We start from the raw sequence: 20,014 nt of genomic DNA, 5'->3' as shown, positions 1-20,014 counted from the left end.
TTTGACGAATGTTAGCTCTGGATTAGGAGGTGGTGGTCTTTGTCTCGCTCTCCACACTGACTCACACACAGCACGGGGTGGATCTTGGGACCCGCAACTTTATAGCTTTTATGATTCTCATCTCTTTTGTTTTCTTCTTATCGCCCAGGTCTCGGTCGCACTCACCCTCACACCCATGCTTCAAAACCGCTGCAATGGGCGGCGCTCGGGATGGTGGGGGGGCGGCTATTCTGTCCTTATTTCTGTTTTGTGGTTTTCAATGCTCTCAAATATGATCATAAACCCAACCCAACTATGGCGCTTGAACCCTTGTTTAATTTATGGGTCCCAACAGAATTGCTCGCCAATTGGATCGTTGCTTGCACACTGAGTTGAACGCTGAGTTTTGGATAATAATGTTCTGAGATCATGCTTAAAAAAGCATGACAAGCAAGAAACAGTCTTCCACTTTCTGTTGGCAAATTGATCCCAAATCACAACCACTCCTGTAAACTAATAATACATACACTGCTTTCTTCTTCTCTTTCCTCCTTCCCCATAAAAAGAAATATTATATATAAGAGATAAGAAAAACTTACCTTTCTATCTTGTCTTTAACTTTCTTATTTTTCTCCCTTGCCAATAAAACCAATGAAAGTCACTTTCTTTTAGATTTTCTTTCCATTGTTCCAAGAAAAAAAAATTAACAATAAAAACTCAGTATGAAGGAAATCAAACGATTGGGCTACTTAAAAGATGAGCTTAAGCTAATAAGCTATCATAGTTGTTTACCATCTGTAGCTCATTATTTACAGTCCCAGAAGCTGCAATTGCAACAGCATTACTTTCTGTTCAAAGAATAAAAGGTAACCATCTAAGTTTCGAGCTTAATAAATAAAAAATAGGGGATTTAATTGTACTAAGATCTACATCTAACATCTAACTCAAGTATAGACTATAGAGCAATTAACATCGAGAAAAGGCGAAAAATAAGTGGGAATGACTGTGGGATAATAAAAACTTCAACACTGAATCACTGATATAACAAAATACAGACTGGGACGAAAAGACAATATCAAGAAAAAGGCCAGGCGTGCTTCCACAATAAAGGATCTTACCATCCCCATGTTGGAAAGAAACCGATTCCAGGGAGGAAACACTTAAAATTAATGGGTAAGACCAACACCATTTATGCTCGCTTCTTCTCCATCATCCTTACATCACCGATTATTTTTCTCTTCTTCTGTATCCAACTCTCAATCAAATCGTGATCAGCAGGCTGGAGGGTGCATGGGAGGGATAATGAAGAGGAGGCAGTTGAACTTTCAAGGAATTCCCTCAGCTTTGCGTCTGCAAAGCAGAGAAGGGACTCCTCACAAACTTCCTGAGCAGACGACGGTGGAGCAGGCTTGAAGTCCTGCAGCTTTGAGTACTCAGAAACGAGGTGATACATGTAATCATAAACTCGATCCATGGACAAACTTTCCATGAAAATCTGTCCTCTTTTGCCAATGGCCTCCGCCTGCTCAGCAATAGATAAAAAAGTATCAAGCTGACTGGTAAAAAGTAAGCAAAATAAAAAATAAAACATCAAAAATACATCTGTACTGTTACTTAAGCTCGGTTGAACTGCATTTGGTTAAGTTAGCACTCTTTGCACCTAGCCATATTCTAGGGCTGAAGCTTACATGTCTCCTCTTTTGGATGGGTCTTCACAGGCAAGATTTGTCGTGTACTTGCTAACCAGCAGTTTAACACATATCCTTTTTGTTAATGCCATTACTTCAGCATATTTGAAATATGTTAGATTGTTATTATATAACTGGTGATAGAGCACATGATATGCATGTGTAAGAATTAACAATAACAATATGTAATATATGGTATTGGATTTAACTTATATGGCTTGCACGTAGGGGTGTCAATTGGACTGGATTTGGTCCAATCCGGCCCAGTCCAATGTGAGTCCATTACAAATGGACCTGGTCCAATCCAGTCCAATGAATATTTTGGACTGATCCAGAGACTGTTCAATCTGTTCAAATTCCTGTTAATTTAGATTGGTTTCAACTCAAACCTGGTCCATTGACAACTATGTTCTTATCTTCTATCAATGGACCAGATATTGGCTCAATCCAATATAAATTCATTATGGATAGACCAGGCCCAATCTAATATGTCATTTTTTATAGGAAACGGTAACTTTCATTAGATAATTGAAAAGATTACAGGCTTACCACCCACGAAATGGATGGAAAAAGAAAATCAAAAACTTACAAACAGGCCCAAAACAAAGCCTCCCTAGTAACTCCTTGCTTAGATAAAGTGTCAGCCATTCCATTTGCTGACCTTCTTACCCACTTAAAATGCACCCCAATCTCCCTTGCTAAGCTAATAATCTCTCTTAGAGGCTGTCTAAGAGACCACACTCCCAGATTTCCAGTTTGCATCCACCCTATTACCAGCTTGGAGTCTCCTTCCACTTCTAATTGTTGCATTCCCCATTGTTTCGGCAGTTTCAAACCTTGAAGTAAAGCCATTACTTCTGCCCTTAATGAATCTACCACCCCAATTGGGCCCGAGTAAAGGGCCAAGACTTTTCCTTCCTCGTTTCTGTACACACCTCCAACTCCTGACTGACCTGGATTACCCAAGGAGCTTCCATCAAAGTTTAGCTTCACCCTGAACTGAGGCGGTGGTACCCAACAATCTCGTACCACAGGGGAGGAAGACGAGGATACAACTATAGCACTCCAATTTCTAATTAAGTCCGCTGAGGAGAAATCCTTGAAAAGGTGATGTACTTTCAGCCAGTGCATAACCTTGATGGCGACAACCTCCACAAGTGCTTCCTTGGATTTTTCTTGCCCTAGGAAAATCCTATTATTTCTCTCTTCCCAAATTGACCATAGGATGGCAGCTCTTGTTATTCTCCACATTACCCTACCCCTTTTCCTTGGTTGTCGGAAGAAGCTAGAGTCAAAAAGGTTCAGCACACCCAAGGGGGGGTTCCATCTGTAACCAAACAAAGAAGAGAACCAATCCCACAAATAATAAGCAAAAGGACAAGAAATCAAAAGATGAGTCAACGTCTCACCATTTCTTAAGCAAAGGTAGCAAACATGTGGGGAAAGGCTCCAATCTGACATTTTTCTTTGAAGTACATCCATAGTATTGATCTTTTGAAGAGCCACTTCCCAGCAAAAAGCCCTAACCTTTGGCAACACAGGAGAATACCATATTTCTTTAGCAGGAAAAGAGACAAACACAAAAGAGGACTGAACTAGAGCGTTGAAAAAAGATGAACAAGAGAAAGTCCCTGAAGAGGACTCTTTCCAAATTCTACTATCTGGGTAGGAGAGATCTAGGAAAACTAAATTCAACACAATGAATAATTCATCTACAAAAGCCAATTCTGAATCCCTCAACCCTCTTATCAAACCCAAATCCCAAGTCCCCTCAGACACATGAAGTGAGGAGATGGTTTTGAATTTATTTAGGGAAAGAGAATACATTACTGGGAATCTATCCTTAAGGTGGGTGTTCCCAAGCCAAAGGTCCTCGCAAAACAAAATTTATTACCAGCACACATCAAATCTGATGAAAGGCTGAAAGAAAGACAAGACTCTAGCAATTGCTTTCCAAGGGGAGAAATGAGAAGCCCTAGGGTCGAAGCCAGCATCCCATCCATTAGCTGCCATCCCATGAATACTTTCCACCGCCAAGTGCCACAAACTGTCCTGCTCCAAAGGAAATCTTCACAACCACTTTCCTAACAAAGCTACATTTCTTAATCTAGTATTGCCAATGCCTAGACCCCCGCTTCCTTTTTCCTAGAAACTACTTCCCACTTTACTAAATGGTCTTTTTTGAGTCACCTGGTTCCCACAGAAAATCTCTCATGAACTTTTCTAAATTATTGGCAACCTTGGCAGGAAGCTTAAAGGTAGACAGAAAATACACCGGAATGTCATATTGGTTCATCCAGTCCGTCCAAATTCAATGTCTTATTGGTTCGTCTAATCCGTCCAAATGGATTTTGATTTGGACGAAGTCCAACCCAAAACCAATCCATTGACACCCCTACTTGCATGGAACCCAAAGTAAGCATTTGCTTTATATAATTATAAGTGTTCAGCTGAACAGAGAAGAGAGAGAAAGAAAAGAGAGAAGAAGAAGAAGAAGAAGAAGAAGAAGAAGAAGAAAGAAGAGAGGGAGAGAAAGTGTCGAACTAAGAAGACTCTTCGTCTAACCCAGTCGACCATATACTTAATCTTGAAAAAATAAATTACAAAGACTGAAATGCCCTTGCATATGAGAAGACATACAGCCAACACCTTACATAAAGGGAAAAGACCAAAATACCCCTCTCTAAACGACTCTAACACTCCCCCTCAAGTTGGAGAATATATATCATATAATCCTAACTTATTACATATGTAGCTCACTCCCCCTGAACTCAACCCTTTTGTGAACAGATCTACCCATTGATCACCTGTTCTCAGATGTCCTGTCCTTATCACACCATTGATGACCTTTTCCCTTACAAAGTGACAATCTACCTCTATGTGTTTAGTTCTCTCATGGAAAACTAGGTTGGATGAGATGTGAATTGTAGCCTAATTTTCATAGTATAGCTTCATGGGTTTGCTTATTGAGAACCCGATTTCCTGCAATAGATTCTTCAGCCACACTAGTTCACATGCAGTGTGTGCCATGGCCCTGTATTCTGCTTCTACACTGCTCCTTGCTACCACAATCTGCTTCTTGCTCTTCCAAGTCACAAGATTTCCTCCGAGAAAGGTGCAATAACCTGTAGTGGATCTTCTGTCTAATACAGATCCAGCCCAATCTGCATCGGTGTATCCAACTATTTCAAGATTACCTCTTAGCTTGTACAATAACCTACGACCTAGAGCCCCTTTCAAATACCGCACGATCCTAAGAACTGCATCCCAGTGAGATACCCAAGGACTCTGCATAAACTGACTTACCATACTGACAGTTAGATAATTCAGTTTTCCCACTAGCCTTCTATACCTTCCAGGATTATCAAATAATTCACCTGTGTCACTTCCCAACTTCACATTCAGTTCCATAGGGGTTTCAACTGGCTTAGCACCTAGTAACCATGTTTCTTCCAACAAATCAAGTACATATTTCCGCTGACAAAGGTTTATGCCTTGCTTTGATCTAGCAACTTCTATACCCAGGAAATACTTCAACTTCCCAAGATCTTTTGTCTGAAAGTGATCTTGTAGGAAGGTCTTCAATCTATCAATCCCAACTTTATCACTGTCAGTTATAACTATATCATCCACATAAACTACCAGCAAGATCTTCTCAACCACAAAATAATAGCTAAATACTGAATGATCAATCGACATTGTCTAATTCCAAACTCCACCACCTCACTAAATTTTCCAAACCAAGCATGGGGAGACTGTTTGAGCCCATAAATTGCCTTCTTGAGCTTACACACCTTACCATCTTCCCCCTGAGCAACAAACCCCGGTGGTTGCTCCATGCACACCTCCTCTAGAAGATCCCCATGGAGAAAGGCATTTTTAATATCAAGCTGAAATAGAGGACAATCATGCATGACAGCTAAGGAAATTAACACACGTACGGAGCCAATCTTGGCAACTGGAGAAAAGGTTTCAACATAGTCTACACCATAAAGTTGAGAATACCCTTTTGCAACTAAACGGGCTTTCAGGCGTTCTACTCGTCCATCTGGTAGATACTTAACAGTATACACCAATTTACAACCAACAACATGCTTACCCGGGGGAAGAGTGGTGAGTTCCCATGTCTAATTGTGATGAAGAGCAGAGAGTTCCTCTTCCATAGCTTTTCGCCACCCTGGCAATGTAAGAGCCTCTTGAACATCCTTAGGAATTGATACAGAGGACAACAGGGTAATAAACTAGCGATGGGAAGCAAAAAGGCGAGATACAGAAACATAATTGGATATGGAGTGAAGCATGCAACTACGTTTACCTTTTCGCAATGCAATAGGAAGGTCAAGATCAGAAGCCAATTAAGTTGTGGAACAGGTTGGATCTACCGTCGAAGTAGAAAGTGGTGGAGATGTTGATCTCTGTCGATGAGTATATACTTGATGAATTGGTGGTCGTTCAAGACGCTCCTGTAATGGGACCAGAGGAGACCCAGGCACAAGGGGAACCACCGAAATGGAATCATCAACCAAAAGAGGACGAGGAACCTCCGTAGGCAAAAGATAGATATCAAAACCAGAGAAGTATGGCACTGATTCAAAAAATGTAATATCATGACAAACAAAGGATTTCCGGGTAATAGGATTGTAGCATTTATACCTTTTCTAGGTCCTAGAGTAGCCAAGGAAGATACATTTAATGGAGCAAGCATCCAACTTGTCTAAACTAGGACAACGATTCTGAACAAAGCACAACCCAAAGATCATGGGTGTCAAGGGATATGGAGACAAAGTGGGAAACAAGATAGAGAACGGAGAACGACCATCAAGAATGAATGTGGGCATGCAATTAATGAGAAAACAAGCAGTAAAAACTGCATCACTCCAGAATCATTTAGGAACATTCATATGATGAAGAAGAGACCGAGTTGTTTCAAGTAGATGTTTGTTCTTTCTCTCAGCCACCCCATTTTGTTGAGGAGTGTGGGCACAAGAAGTCTGATGAATTATACCATGTTGTTCCAGGTACTGTTGAAAGGAAGAAAGAAAATACTCTCTACCATTGTCAGAACGAAGAATTTTAAGTGAAACACCAAATTGTGTATGCACTTCAGCATGAAATTTTTGGAAAATGGAAAATAATGCACTTCTTTCTTTCATTAAATAAAGCCATGTCATTATGGAACAATCATCAACAAAAATAACAAAATATATGTAACCATTGTATGACTCAATTCTAATTGGACCCCAAACATCTGAATGAACTAAATCAAAAGGACTCAACATACGACTATCAACTCTAGGACTGGAGGAAACCCAATGGTGTTTCCCATGCTGACACGACTCACACTACAAAGATGACAAACGACTCAATGATGGAACAAGAAGCTTGAGAGCTTTAAGAGATGGATGGCTGAGTCCACAATGCCACTAAATAGTAGTCAAGGAGGTTTGAAGTGCAACTGTAGAGCCTTCATCGTCAAGATAATACAATCCGCCAGCTTCATGCCCTACACCAATCTTCTTCCCCGTTGTTAGATCCTGAAAAACACAAGAAGGGTAAAATGTTATAGAACAATTGAGGGATTTAGTCAATTTGCTAACAAACATAAGATTAAAAGGAAACTTGGGAACGTATAAGACGGAAGACAAAGATAGAGATACAATGGTAACATTACCAACACCGTAGATGGGGGAAGTAGATCCATTAGCAAGGGTAACATTATTTAATGTAGAGGTTGAAGAAAGGGAGGAAAACACACCTGGAGTCCCGGTCATGTGATCAGAGGCTCCAGAGTCAATTATCCAGGGTGAAGGTTTGGATGCTAGGCAAGCTATACCTGAATGAGCAAGGGTGGCAGTTTCTGATATGAAGTGGCCTGAAGAAATCTCTCATACTCCTCTAGGAATACTCATCATCTCCCTCCCAGAAGTAGTTGTGACTATAGAAGATGCTGGATCAACTAGTTGAGTATCACTGACTTCACTACCACCAACAGCTACATGATTAGCCCATGTGGATGGTGGGCCATGTAAATCATAACAAAAGTTAACTATGTGTCCTCTCCCACAGTGTGTGCATTTCCCTGCTATGCTCCCCCTTCCTCTGCCACAACCTCCCCCGGAATCACGACCTCCTCCATTGGTACGACCACCCATAGAATTACCACAGCCTCCCTTATCTATACGGCCACCTCCTCTGTGCCCATAAGAACCACCTCGAGTACTAACCAGTGTTGATCTATCGAAAGTAATGTTATTCTCTGAGGGGCTAAGAGATATCCTACGGAAACGGGCAAAAACTTCTTCTATAGTAGGGAGGGCAGATCCTCCCAATATCTATGCCCTAATAGGTTCATACTCTGCTTTCAGTCCCACCAAGAACCGCGTAACATCAAGTTGTTCCCTTTGTTGTTGCTGAATTTTAACGTCTGAGGTTAAGGAATGATAGATGTTAGGTTCATTCCGAAGATTTTTCATGTTGGCATAATATTTTTCAAGAGTTTGATTTCCCTACTGCAAACTGAAATATTCTTGATAAAGCTGATAAACCCTTGTAGTGTTGTCTTGTCCTGGATAGAGTTTCTTGGCATGTTCCCATATATCCCTTGTTGTATCTAAAAACATGAAGTTAACACTGATTTTAGGCTCCATACTGTTCCATAACCACGTCATGATCTGAGCATCCTCTTGCTCCCAATCACTAAAACCTGAGGATTCAGCACTTGGTTTCTCCTCCCGTACATGTTTCACTTTCTTATTGGCCTTCAGAAACAGTTCCACCAACTTGGCCCACAGAACATAGTTTTCACCGTTGAGTTTGATGGATGTCATTTGGACACTTAAAAAATCAGAGGAGATCATCACACTCGATTTCTGGTCACCACTCGAATCACTCACCGATGCCATTTCACTCTACGAAACTAGTCCTGCCCATCACACACAAAAAGAGAAGTTTCAGCTACTGCACTACTGTTCTTCAACTTCCACACCAACACTTATAGTCACCACTAGCTTGCCCTAGCATGCATTCGGCCACTTTGAACACCATTGATCTGCACACAAGCAGAATTAAAAACACAGGGAATCCCTCTTGAAACTGATCATTTGAGGGTTCAGACCACAACCACTTCACCTACTCGACCGCCACAACTGTCACACATAGTGACAGCAATCCACACACAAAAAAAACTTGGGCTTCTTGTTCACTCGAACTGCTACTGTCGTCTACTGTCACCAGAGACTTGGGTTTCTTCACAGTCCTCTAACCCAGATTTCTCACACCATGCCGCAGAACCCCTACTATTACGAAACCTTAGATGTTGCCGCAGAAACCCTACTGTCACGAAACACTAGATGTTGCTGCAGAGACCTAGGTTTCTTCTCTAACCCGGATTTCTCACACCAGAAAAAAATGGAAAAGAAAGAAGAAGGAGAAGAGAGAAAGCTGCAGTCGACTTCTATTAGTGGGGCTCTGATACCATGTAAGTGTTCGGCCGAACAGAGAAGAGATAGAAAGAAAAGAGAGAAGAAGAAGAAGAAGAAGAAGAAGAAGAAGAAGAAGAGAGGGAGAGAAAGTGTCGAACTAAGAAGACTCTTCGTCTAACCCAGTCGCCATATACTTAATCTTGAAAAAATAAATTACAAAGACTGAAATGCCCCTGCATATGAGGAGACATACAGCCAACACCTTACATAAAGGAAAAAGACCAAAATACCCCTCTCTAATTGACTCTAACAATAATAATGGCACATGCTATGCACACGTGCAAATACAATAAAGTTATAAGTTGACAATATATAATCAATTTTTACTTTTAGGCTTGCACCAAAACTGAGGCAAGTATCTGCTTTATGTATTATAGATAAATAATCATCCTGCACTCGATTAAGTATGTATATTATGTAAGATACATTTATATTGTGTTGTGTTTGGTTTGAAAGAAAAGGTATGGAAAGGAAGGGAAACCTGTACAAGCCTTGTAAAGGTTTTTCCCTACCTTTTCTTTCAAACCAAACACAGCCTTACTTCATGTGAAGAATTAGAAGAGATTATACCCTAGCCTTATCTAGAGGAGTTTTGGAGTGAATCAGTGAAAGAGTACACAATATTCATATTTGTATATGAATATTGTGAAATGCACAGTTGCGTTACATGGCTTCATAAGAACTAAGAAGTGTTGGGAGAGACAATGTTATAGCCTAGCGCAGATGAGCTTTGGAGCAAAAGAGAACAGCAGAGCATCATTGGGGAGTCACAGAAATATGCATATTCTATTCCACTAAAATATAAATATCCTTCTTTGCTTCACTTTTATTTATTTTAATTTGCCCAGAGGATGGGAGAAGGCACCAAAAAACACTCTCTAGCATTTTATTGTTGCAAAAGTGGAAAAAGACTTGCCTATTTCTTCCTTGCCCTTGATTAGTTAAATATGCATCCTTATCTGTAATACTGAATTGATTGCTTTTATCAAAAAAAAAAAAAACTGAATTGATTGTTCAATGAGACCCAGATAGAATAAGTCAAGAAGACACAACAAGAGATGTGGAGCATGGGTAAAAGATACTAGTAACGCGAATGCTGTTACATTTGAGACTAGAACATTTCTACTCTCATTAATTTTATTTACATTTCTTGTTAAGTTTCATAATCTTTTACATTATATTTTTAAATTGTGCCATGTTTTGGTGAAGGTGCAGTTCATGCTTCAGGCAATAGGAGCCATATTGCTTATTTTATGCCTCTAGTTTTACTACCTTGTAAGTTGTAAACATGTAAGGTGAAATTCATGATAGAATAGTATTAGAGGGTAATTGAGAGAAATATTGTATTTGGTTGTATTTGGGTATAGTTGCATAGTTTTCAAGGCGCCAAGGCGAGGCTAGGCGACTGGGGGCGCCTTGTCGCCTAGTCGCGTAAGCGGGCGCCTAGGCAATAGATTTTTTATGTTAAAAACATAGATCCTAGGGTAGTTCCCTAGGTACCATAACCATATTTCTTTAATAAATATTCATGATTTTCATAAGAAAAGTATAAATTTCATATTAAAGTATAGAAAATCAACATATTCATGAGAAGGAAAGGAAGAAGGAAACTAAAATTCAAAAAATATAGGGGCTGAACCCTTATTTTTGTTATGGGAAAAGAAGAAAATAAAAAGTATTGGTAGTAGTAGTAGTAGTAGTAGTAGTAGTAGAAGAAGAAGAAGAAGAAGAATATATGGAAGAGGAAAATGTGTTGATTAGATAAAATTTTAAGTTCTTCCTTACTTATTGGTTCAGGTTTTTAAGTCTTTGAGGGTTCAATAAAGCATTTAGCAATGTTTGTGTTGATTAAACCCTAATAAATAAGAAAATAATAAAAAGAAATTAGTATATAAACACACAAAATGATTATTTTAGTTTAATAATGTCTATTTTATAATTATAATCTCAAAAAAGAATGAATAGAAAAGTATTTTATAGTAGGAAGTAGAAAACTGCTTGGCGATTAGGCGAGGCGAGCCTCAAAGGGCGCCTTGTCGCCTAGGCTTGGTCGGTGATTTTTCTAAATATCATGCCATATATATTGCTTATTTAAGCTAGTGGTTGTGAGAGATTAGGATTTGAGGAAGAGTAAGGAAGAGAGAATGTGAGAGTGAAGCCATGTATCTCTTGTTCTCATAGCGGATATTTTTCCTCTCCTCCCGTGGATGTAGGCTGTAAGCCAAACCACGTTAAATCTTGGTGTTCTCTATCTATTTCTTCTTTTTTTCTCCTTGATGTGCTATTCTATTTTAGGTTAGTTGACATGGTATCAGAGTATTTCATGTTGTTTAACAGATGGCTATACTTGTTCCATAGCATAGAAAAACTGGACTAAAGAGAGGTAACAAAGATACCTGAGATGGATTTGCATTGCCCCAGTCAACAGCAAACTTTATAGACCGGCACAGGTCAATATCTGAAACAGGCCAATAATTTTCTTTTGGCACAAGACCACGACTGAAGAAATCTTCGTACTGTGGAGATATTATAAGTGAAAGAGAACCACATGATAGAATATATTTTAAGCTCACTGACCAAGCATAGCCTTCGGCATAGATTTTATATCTGCAGGAACATATAAATAATCATTTTTAATAGGACAAGTAACACACTTCCAGTTGAAAAATCACATGGCATGATATTTAGAATAAAATGAGGATTGATATTGTATGTATGTATATATGGCAAGCCCAGCAAGGAAATTCCAACATCCAAGCTTAACCATCAAACTCATGGAAATTTTTGTGGACATTATTCATATATTTCCACCCTCCCAAAAAAAAAAGATCAAAACGATGGCTACTACATTCAATTCAGACTGTTTTCAGTACACTGTAAACTAGGGCTTCAATAGACTCCAAAAGTCTGTTACCCGGTTCAACTCCAAATCAGATTATCCCAGATTTTGATGCTAGAACTTATATACAGTTAATAATTGGATTGGATGCAGATTTAACCCCATCCAATTCAATTAAAATATGAGTTCGATAAAAAATTATTATTTTATGTATATGTGTAGTATAATTACGTATACATATAGATATTATGTATTATATAAAGTTTATAATTGATAATTTTAATATTTTATATTTATATACATTTATACATATATACTTTAAAAAGCAATTAGTTTTTTTTTACTTTTTTAACCTTTTTGGTCATTTTAAACACAATAAGATGGTTGTGGATTAAATCTGAATCCAATCCAAAATCCAACATGATAATCAGATGTGGATGTGGATGCAAATGCAATTGGATCCAATCCGAATCCGACCCATTTACAGCCCTACTGTAAATAGGGCTTGTTGATTATCTGTCCACATTGATGAACATACGGAGAATATGCATATGTGAAAATCAAAATAAAATGGTTTCAATACAATGTGGCATTAAAATGATAATTTACCGATGATTACACTGTTTTGATAGTTTGGACTGTTCAAAACCACCTTTTGCTTCTTCAAACCAATTCTGCAAAGTATGGTAAAACACATGTGTAAAAAATATTATACTTCATTCAATTTCAGGCCATATTTATCAATAATATAGTAAAAACTACAGCATGTTTGGGTAAAGCAATGTCCATAATGATATAGAATTCAACCTGACGCAGAATCTCGGCTCCCCACTTCCTAGAATCATTACAATTCAGTAATTCTGTACGGATAGGAGATTGAACATCCGGATTCCCTTTCCAGTATGCACGAGGCCACTTCCTTCTCCAAATTACATCTTGGGAACCTTGCTTGATGCTTTTAAATTCCTCAACCCAGGGTCTTATATTTACCTCAGGCCTGTATGATGATAAGTTCATAAGTTCATATATGACAACCATGTTTAATGGCATACCAAAGAAAGTTCAGATCTTGACTGCCAAAATGTGATGAGCACTTCCTTGCAAGCTATAACCTATACATGACCTCAAAATATAAAGAGATGCTAAATTGCAGCAATAATATGTGTTCTTGTGTGTATGACATAATTAACTTGTATAGAAAATCAGGTCTTATCCTTCTTAGGTGTAAGTGCTGTTCTAATAATTTCATGGTTTAAAGTATGTATCGGCAGGGGTGTATCACTACTTTTTACCCCACAGCCCACACCTTTTATTTTTTTAGTTTTCTTTTCAAATTTTCATTTTTATATATGTTTTTATATTAATAAATAAATAATTGGTTTCCTGAAAACACCTTTAAACAGGTGTTTCGGAAACCCAACGATACGGGGTGTATTGTATCAATGTATCAATACTTTAAACCTTGAATAATTTATTTAATTACTTATTTTCTGCAGTTATGTTCATGCATGCTGAATTAATTCACTCCCATAGGACATGTTCATGCGCACAAGACCTGGTTTCACATTTACAATAGTGGATATAAGTATTGGGAATCAGCCCAACAAAACAAAATAAGTGCTGATCCTACAGAGGTCCCTACACTAAACAAGTGGGGCAGTAACCTCTGAAGACTTCTCTGGAGTGACAGCCCAAGTGAGATTTTTCCTGACTCCTCGGCAGGATTTTGATAGAAATCATAGAGATTGTTGGACCGTTTATGTTGGTTTTGACTCTAGCCACCAGTCTAGTCTTCCCAGTTATTTGTTTGGGATCCCATATAGTGGGCATCTGGAAGCCACGTTCAGTGAAAAAAGAATTGTTTTATTTTTAGTGCTAATACAAAAATTCACCAAAAAAATCGACAACCATCAACAAATAAATAAAAATTGACAAGCCAGAAAAACAGAATTGTAATAAAAATTATAAATGGGTTCCTTGTTTGAAATTTTGAAGCTATAGGCCCTGTTATAATTCCATGTTAAAAATATAGAAAAGTTCATACTTTTAGTTGCTAAGGACAATTAAATGAAATGATTCATTCCAACTAGTATTTCGAATTTAAGATGCATGCCATAAAGGAATTGTGTACTCATGATGCATTAAAAAGTTAAAAACATACCTTTAATGTTAAATAATGACAATCAAAGCTAAATTTCAAATTCAAGTTCTTTTTTTATTGCTACCAATTTCATATTTGAATGCCCAAGTAGGTAGAATCATGGAGCAATAGATATGTCCAGCAAAGAAAAAAAGTATTTGAGAGAGGTTGTTATTCTTACCAACCCCAGAAAGACCAGTCGGGAAATGGGATGTCCAAGTGACCACTGGTGGTGCAATACCGGAACAATGGCGGTGGCGGACCCTTAGTCCCTAACTCATACTCTGTCTTATTAACAACAGGCTTGTCCATGCAATCAAACATGAGATCAACATCGGGTACCAACCCCGGGTACCTCTTAAGAAGCTGCAAGAAACCCCAAATGGTGAACATCGCGCGGCTCTGAACGCAATCGTAATAAAAATCCACATAGAGTCTACCCCCAACAATCACAACTCGGAATGCAGCTAATTGCCGGGCCTCCATCAAAGTGGAGAAAGATATCCGAGACCGAGACCAGGGCTCAAGATCATGATGGATCCAATGGAAAAAGGACGGACAGGTAGAAGTTGGAGAAGAAGATCGAGATGGACCTTGCTCTACCGCATAGGAGCTGCGGCGAAGACATGTGAGGTAAGAACATTGTATGATTTTGGAAGCCCGGGCGTATCTGGGTCCCTCGTTTACGTCTTTGGGAGGGAAGAGATGCCATGGCGTGGGTTCTAAGTTGTGACCCACGACGGTTTTAGTCCTGAAAATGAAGTCGTCCACCTGCTCGACAGGTTGCCCAGATGAAGAAAATCAAACATATCTAGAGAGAGAGAGAGAGTCAAAAACACAATGCACACAAACAAAAAACAGAACCTTAAATAGGACGACGACTGCGAGAGAGAAGAGAGCCAAGATAGAGATGTATGGAAAGATGGAGCGGGGAATGCAGGCTTTGGTTGTGTGATTCCTCGACGACACGCCCATTCCTTCCCGGCGATTTCCGATGCCTTTTGCGACATTATCTTGCCCGTGGATTAGTAATAGTATCTCTCTCTCTCTCTCCTTTCTCTTGTCTCCACCCCTGTCGATCGGTGTCCTGTTCAGTCCCCACAATTTCCCGTAAGCACGTGGTGAAAACCGTAAGCCTTTTTATTTGGGTTGTAGCAAGCAGAGCAGCAGATTTTTTGGCAGGTGAGTGAATGTAGAAAGGAAACAAAGCTTTTTACAGCATGTCACGACACGTTGCGCTCATGTGACGATCATGAATCAAACTGCGCTTTGGTGGCGAGAGTGGAACCGTGGACGGTCCTGATCTGCTACTGCCTACAAGACGCTACCCATACTCTACCTCCAGATGTTTCCGAGAAGCGGCTGTAGCCTGTAGGGTCTTCTAGTCCAACGGGCCTTGTACTGACTCAAGCCGATTTCCTTGCATTGAAAATATCTCCATATTTGAGTGTTTTATTTTATAAAGAAATATTTTTAATATAAAGTCGCAAAAAACTGTTAGAATGGTATGGACAATAGATTTTGCCTTGATAGAAACCGATCTCCTTCTAGGTTAGGGTGTGAGTAGCGTCTTTGTTAGTAGCAAATATGAGCGGGGGGTATATGCAGATGCATTCATGGTTCAGCTGGCATATCGTTGAACGATGGGAGTTGGGAGAGGAGTAGCTTAGGGATCTACAAAAAGCAGCACGATATCAACAAATATTTAATGCCTTTTACCCCCTTTTTCCTCTTTTAATGCGTAAAAGTACTTCCCTGTTAATTTGTTTTTACTTTCCAACCACCGGGAGGCCGGGGCCCGGGGTCCTATTTCCTTTAATGCATTGTCCTGCAACCCCGGCTCCATGCTTTATGTCTCTGGTTAGTAATTGGCCGATTAAGTCCCCATTTGTAAGTGTTTATTGGGTAAATAAGTGCTGGCCTGCTGGGCCCCTACTAACTTATTCTTGGCCATTAGAAGTATGTACGCAGCCTTACCTTTACACAAGCATATATAGAGCATCATATGTTTTCAATATTCAAATCCTAATCAGAGCAATCTAACCATTACGCCAAGGCTCACCTTCGAAAATGAGATAGGATGTGAAAGTCAAATTTGATGTTGTTCGACCCGAGGTGGAATGATGAAACCGGACACTAGGACCTATAATCAGGAGAAATGTCAGAGGCCTGAGGAATTATTCCTCGAGTAGGTACTCCGATACTCAAGTCAGTTGAATAGAGAAAGAGGTAATTGGGTCGAGCAGGTTAGAATAATGTTGGTCTGAACCGAATAGATAGTACAGAGATATTATGAGAGTGTGTTCTTCCAAAAAGTCCCTTACCTCAAGCGGGGAATACCTATTATAGTTGGGTGTTCATGTCCTACATGGATAAGGCTTCTGGGGTTGTTGAGATGAGATCATTCGTCGAAGTCTTCAGGAGATTTCCCTTTCCCCGACAAAATTAACTTCCTTGTCCGTGTAGGACACTCCTTAGTCGTGCTATTCCGTTACATATGGTGTTGACATGGCTAAAGAGAGGACAGCCGCGGAGGCTACCACATGGCATCCCTAGCCAACTTAGCCATCATTCGAACAAAATCCAACGTTTTCAAACTATCGCTGACCCAGATAGTTGGATCATTTGGATTGGAAATTGTCTAGGCACCGGTTTCATTTTACCCCAAACCCAGTCCCTACCCAAAAATCATTGAATTGGTCAATGAACTGTTGACTCGAATGGTTTGACCGCTAAACCATTGGACCTGGACAATGGTTCTCATTTTATTATTTATGAAAAAACATGAATGAAAAACTTCATATCTCTCGAATATGAGATATAATAGAGAGAGAGAGAGAGAGAGATCAATTGAAAGATATGTGTGTGAGAGAGATCTTAGAGATCTAGGAGAGCAATTCATATGAGAGATCTATGAGAGAGTGTGTGAGATATGAGAGAAATCTCATATCTACTTTCATCACCGTCTCGTTGTTGCCGCTATGGTTGGTCATCGTTGTCACTACTATTGCAAGTGACCTCCTCCTCTTCCTCCTTATTCTTCTACTCAATCTTCTTTCTCTTCTGAACTCTCTGAGGCAATAGCTTATCATTCTTCAACCTTATTTCTCATGATATTTATATGCATCTTACTCTAATATTTCAATCTAATGGGTAACATGACATATCACCCTTTAAAGTGTTTTAATTGTTTTAACCATTTGACCAAAATGGTCGAACTGCTGACCCAGAAGTCGGTGGCCAAAACGGTTATGTTTATGGGTCAGTTTTTAAAACCTTGGTAAAATCAATTATGGTTTTCAATCAAAACTGGATCGAATTGGATGGTCCGACCCAAAAACCAAGAATTAGTTAGGTAATTGGTCCTATTCCACCCTAAAATTGCTTTTTGTCCAAAAACCCTTGATTTGGTCAGCAATTTGCTGACCCAGGCAATCGAACCATCAATCCAAACCGATTTTTTGCCATTTTTTATTTTTTAAATCAGAACGGGCCATCCATTTGAACTAGACAATCAGACTATTCGACCCAATAACCAGTCCCTAGAACGATTCCCTGTCCAATCCAGTTTTAAAAACCTTGAAACCAATAATTATGCTTCACACCAGACCCACAACCATTAAACCTCTCACTATGTGCCCTATATATTAATTTCCTCTTGCTATGATCTATTTGTCTCCGGCTCTCGGCTTAAAATCTCTCCACCCCCACTAAATTTCACTACTGTAAAATACATCTTCCTGCTGCCTCTTAGAATCGGTTGGTTTGATTGCATAGATAGAAGTATTTATGTTTTTGTTGTACCTTCCCCTCATTCATCACATCCATGTCCATGTGCAAGTGAACAACAACTGATAAACTAGGAAAGAGAGAAGTTTTTTAGCTGTTATTTTTTATTTTTTTTATTGTCCAAATAAAGCTTACCTATTGAAAGATATTGAGCTTGTTAGATGTTAATCAAGGAGCTTTTTGCTGTGAAGCTTATTGAGAGAGGGCATAAGGTAGGGTATCTCCTCCATCTACATCAAATTTATTTCCCGGGTTTCTAAATTTGAGTTTCTTTCATTATTTCTTTCTTTTCTAGTTGCATCTTTTTTTTTTTCTTATGGCTGCAACTTGGGTTGGGTTAGCCTGGAAAAGTTGTGTTGGGTCAAGTCAAGTTGAAGTTCAAGTTAGGGTTAGGGTTGAAAAGTATATATGAACCAAACTTAAAATAAGGTCAGGTTAGGGTTGAGGCCTTGGCCCGCCAGAACCCAATTTAGCTTTATAATTATATATAAATATTATGTAAACATTTATTTAAGTAATTATATATATTGCATGTATGTATACATGTTATATGTATGTGAGTGTATGCATATATGTATACCAACAATGAGTGTAGTAGAGTCCCCAAAGCTTTTTAATTAAAGGCTATTTTTTGATAATTTATATATGTATATATATGTTTGTGTATATATATAAAGGTCAAGGAAGGGTTGGGACTTCACTCCCCATCCCCATCACTTCCCTGATCAAGTGCCCCTATTAATCATTGTCTTCATTTTTTTTGTTTATGGTATTTTATTTATAGATATAAATTTGAAAAATGTTTTTTTTTTTTGTTTAAACTCAAATGCCAGATGACCGAAATATCAGGAAGAGAGAGTATTTTATATTTATAATATTGTTCATTTTAAATCTGAAGTTGGATGACCAGAAACATCGGACTCAAAGAGAAAGTAGAGAGACTATATAAAAACTCTGCGAACATAGCATCCATCTAAACATTGGGAACATCTCCTATAGGTACATGGGGAGATGTTTACAATGTGCAACCAGATGTCTATGCTTTCAAAGTGTATGTAGAGTTTTTGCCTCCAAGGGATCCCATTGTGAGCCTAGTTTTCTATGTTGTCTTCTTTTAGGCTATGTTTGGTTTGAAGGAAAAAGTAGGGAAAGGTAAGGAAGCCTTTACAAATCTTGTATAGGTTTCCCTTCCTTTCCTTACTTTTTTCTTTCAAACCAAACATAGCCTTAATGATCCTTACACATTTCCTATAAGAACCTCATATTTCTCTTGAGGGGGGGGGGGGGGGGGGGGGTTCATCAAGCATGTGTATTCAAGGATCAAAATTTTGCCACGTATCGGTGACCCATGTGCTGTAAGTAGAACCTAAAACTGATTATAAGCTAAAAACATGTTTTATGGTTGAGAGGTCTTGCAAAAACTTTGAACAAAACTTGGGGCTAAGTATCACAAGTTACCCCATTTTTTTCTGAAGGGGGAATAAGCTGCATATTGGATCATTAACTTTGATTAGCTGAACACGGTGGCTGTGTAGCAGGCTGTGGAATCAATGATCACGCCAGCCATAAATGCTAAGTGAGAGATTGAATGGTTGTAGGACTGGCGTGGAGCATTGTCATTGGTTCCAGTCCATAGACCACTAAAATAGCAGTTAATTCAGCTAATCCTATCTCTTGGATCATTGAGCTCTGATTGAAGGATTTAGTGATGGAAAAAGTTCACTGGCCCATGCCAATGCTCCAACCTAGAAATGCCAAATCCTAATCCAGCATTTAAGAGAAAAGTGTTGGCGAGGCTCAACTTTACCCCAACAGAAAATTGATGAACTATGACAATAGTGAAAACTCAACCCCAAGTCATGTGTCAAAAAAAGCCAGATTACAAGATGTAATGTGATCTCCTGCAAGCAAAAACTCTGCACACATTATGAAAGCACTGACATCCAGCTGCACATTGAGAACATCTCTCTATGAAATTAACATACATGTATGGGAGAAATCCCCAATGTGTGGCTGGATGCTGTATGTGCCGATTTTTGCTTGCAGCAGATCCGAGCTTGGTCAAGACGGAGCCACTGCATCCCAATTCCACTTTTTA

The 20,014-nt window shown here is 39.0% G+C and overlaps 1 protein-coding gene across 2 annotated transcripts; it reads right to left on the bottom strand.

Moving 5' to 3' along the window:
• Positions 1-705: 705 nt before the first annotated feature.
• LOC104595044 (O-glucosyltransferase rumi-like protein (DUF821)) lies at positions 706-15,240 on the bottom strand. 2 transcript variants are annotated; one of them, XM_010255603.3, is made up of 6 exons: positions 14,992-15,233; positions 14,309-14,898; positions 12,795-12,984; positions 12,597-12,661; positions 11,545-11,755; positions 706-1,501 (listed from the first exon to the last, which is right to left on the bottom strand). In XM_010255603.3, exons 1-6 carry the CDS (start codon positions 15,100-15,102, stop codon positions 1,169-1,171), a joined length of 1,500 nt encoding a protein of 499 aa, XP_010253905.1. In that variant the 5' UTR covers positions 15,103-15,233; the 3' UTR covers positions 706-1,168. The 2 variants fall into 2 exon arrangements, with proteins under 2 accessions (XP_010253905.1, XP_088753808.1); XM_088897682.1 differs by lacking the exon at positions 706-1,501 and adding an exon at positions 6,920-7,201 and having other exon boundaries at positions 14,992-15,240.
• Positions 15,241-20,014: the final 4,774 nt, after the last annotated feature.

Source organism: Nelumbo nucifera, chromosome 2 (assembly GCF_055504915.1).
Source record: "Nelumbo nucifera cultivar China Antique chromosome 2, China Antique-T2T, whole genome shotgun sequence".
Lineage (NCBI taxonomy): Eukaryota > Viridiplantae > Streptophyta > Magnoliopsida > Proteales > Nelumbonaceae > Nelumbo > Nelumbo nucifera.
The sequence above is the reverse complement of the archived record's forward strand: the minus strand, read 5'-3'. Positions and strand labels throughout refer to the sequence as shown.

Excerpts from the sequence above, each read along its gene's own strand:
- LOC104595044 (XM_010255603.3), bottom strand. The coding sequence starts at position 15,102 with ATGGGCGTGTCGTCGAGGAATCACACAACCAAAGCCTGCATTCCCCGC. Across the intron at positions 14,899-14,991 it reads CAGTCGTCGTCCTATTTAAG|GTGGACGACTTCATTTTCAG; the intron begins GTTCTGTTTTTT and ends CCTGTCGAGCAG. Across the intron at positions 1,502-11,544 it reads GCAATGCAAATCCATCTCAG|GCGGAGGCCATTGGCAAAAG; the intron begins GTATCTTTGTTA and ends ATTGCTGAGCAG.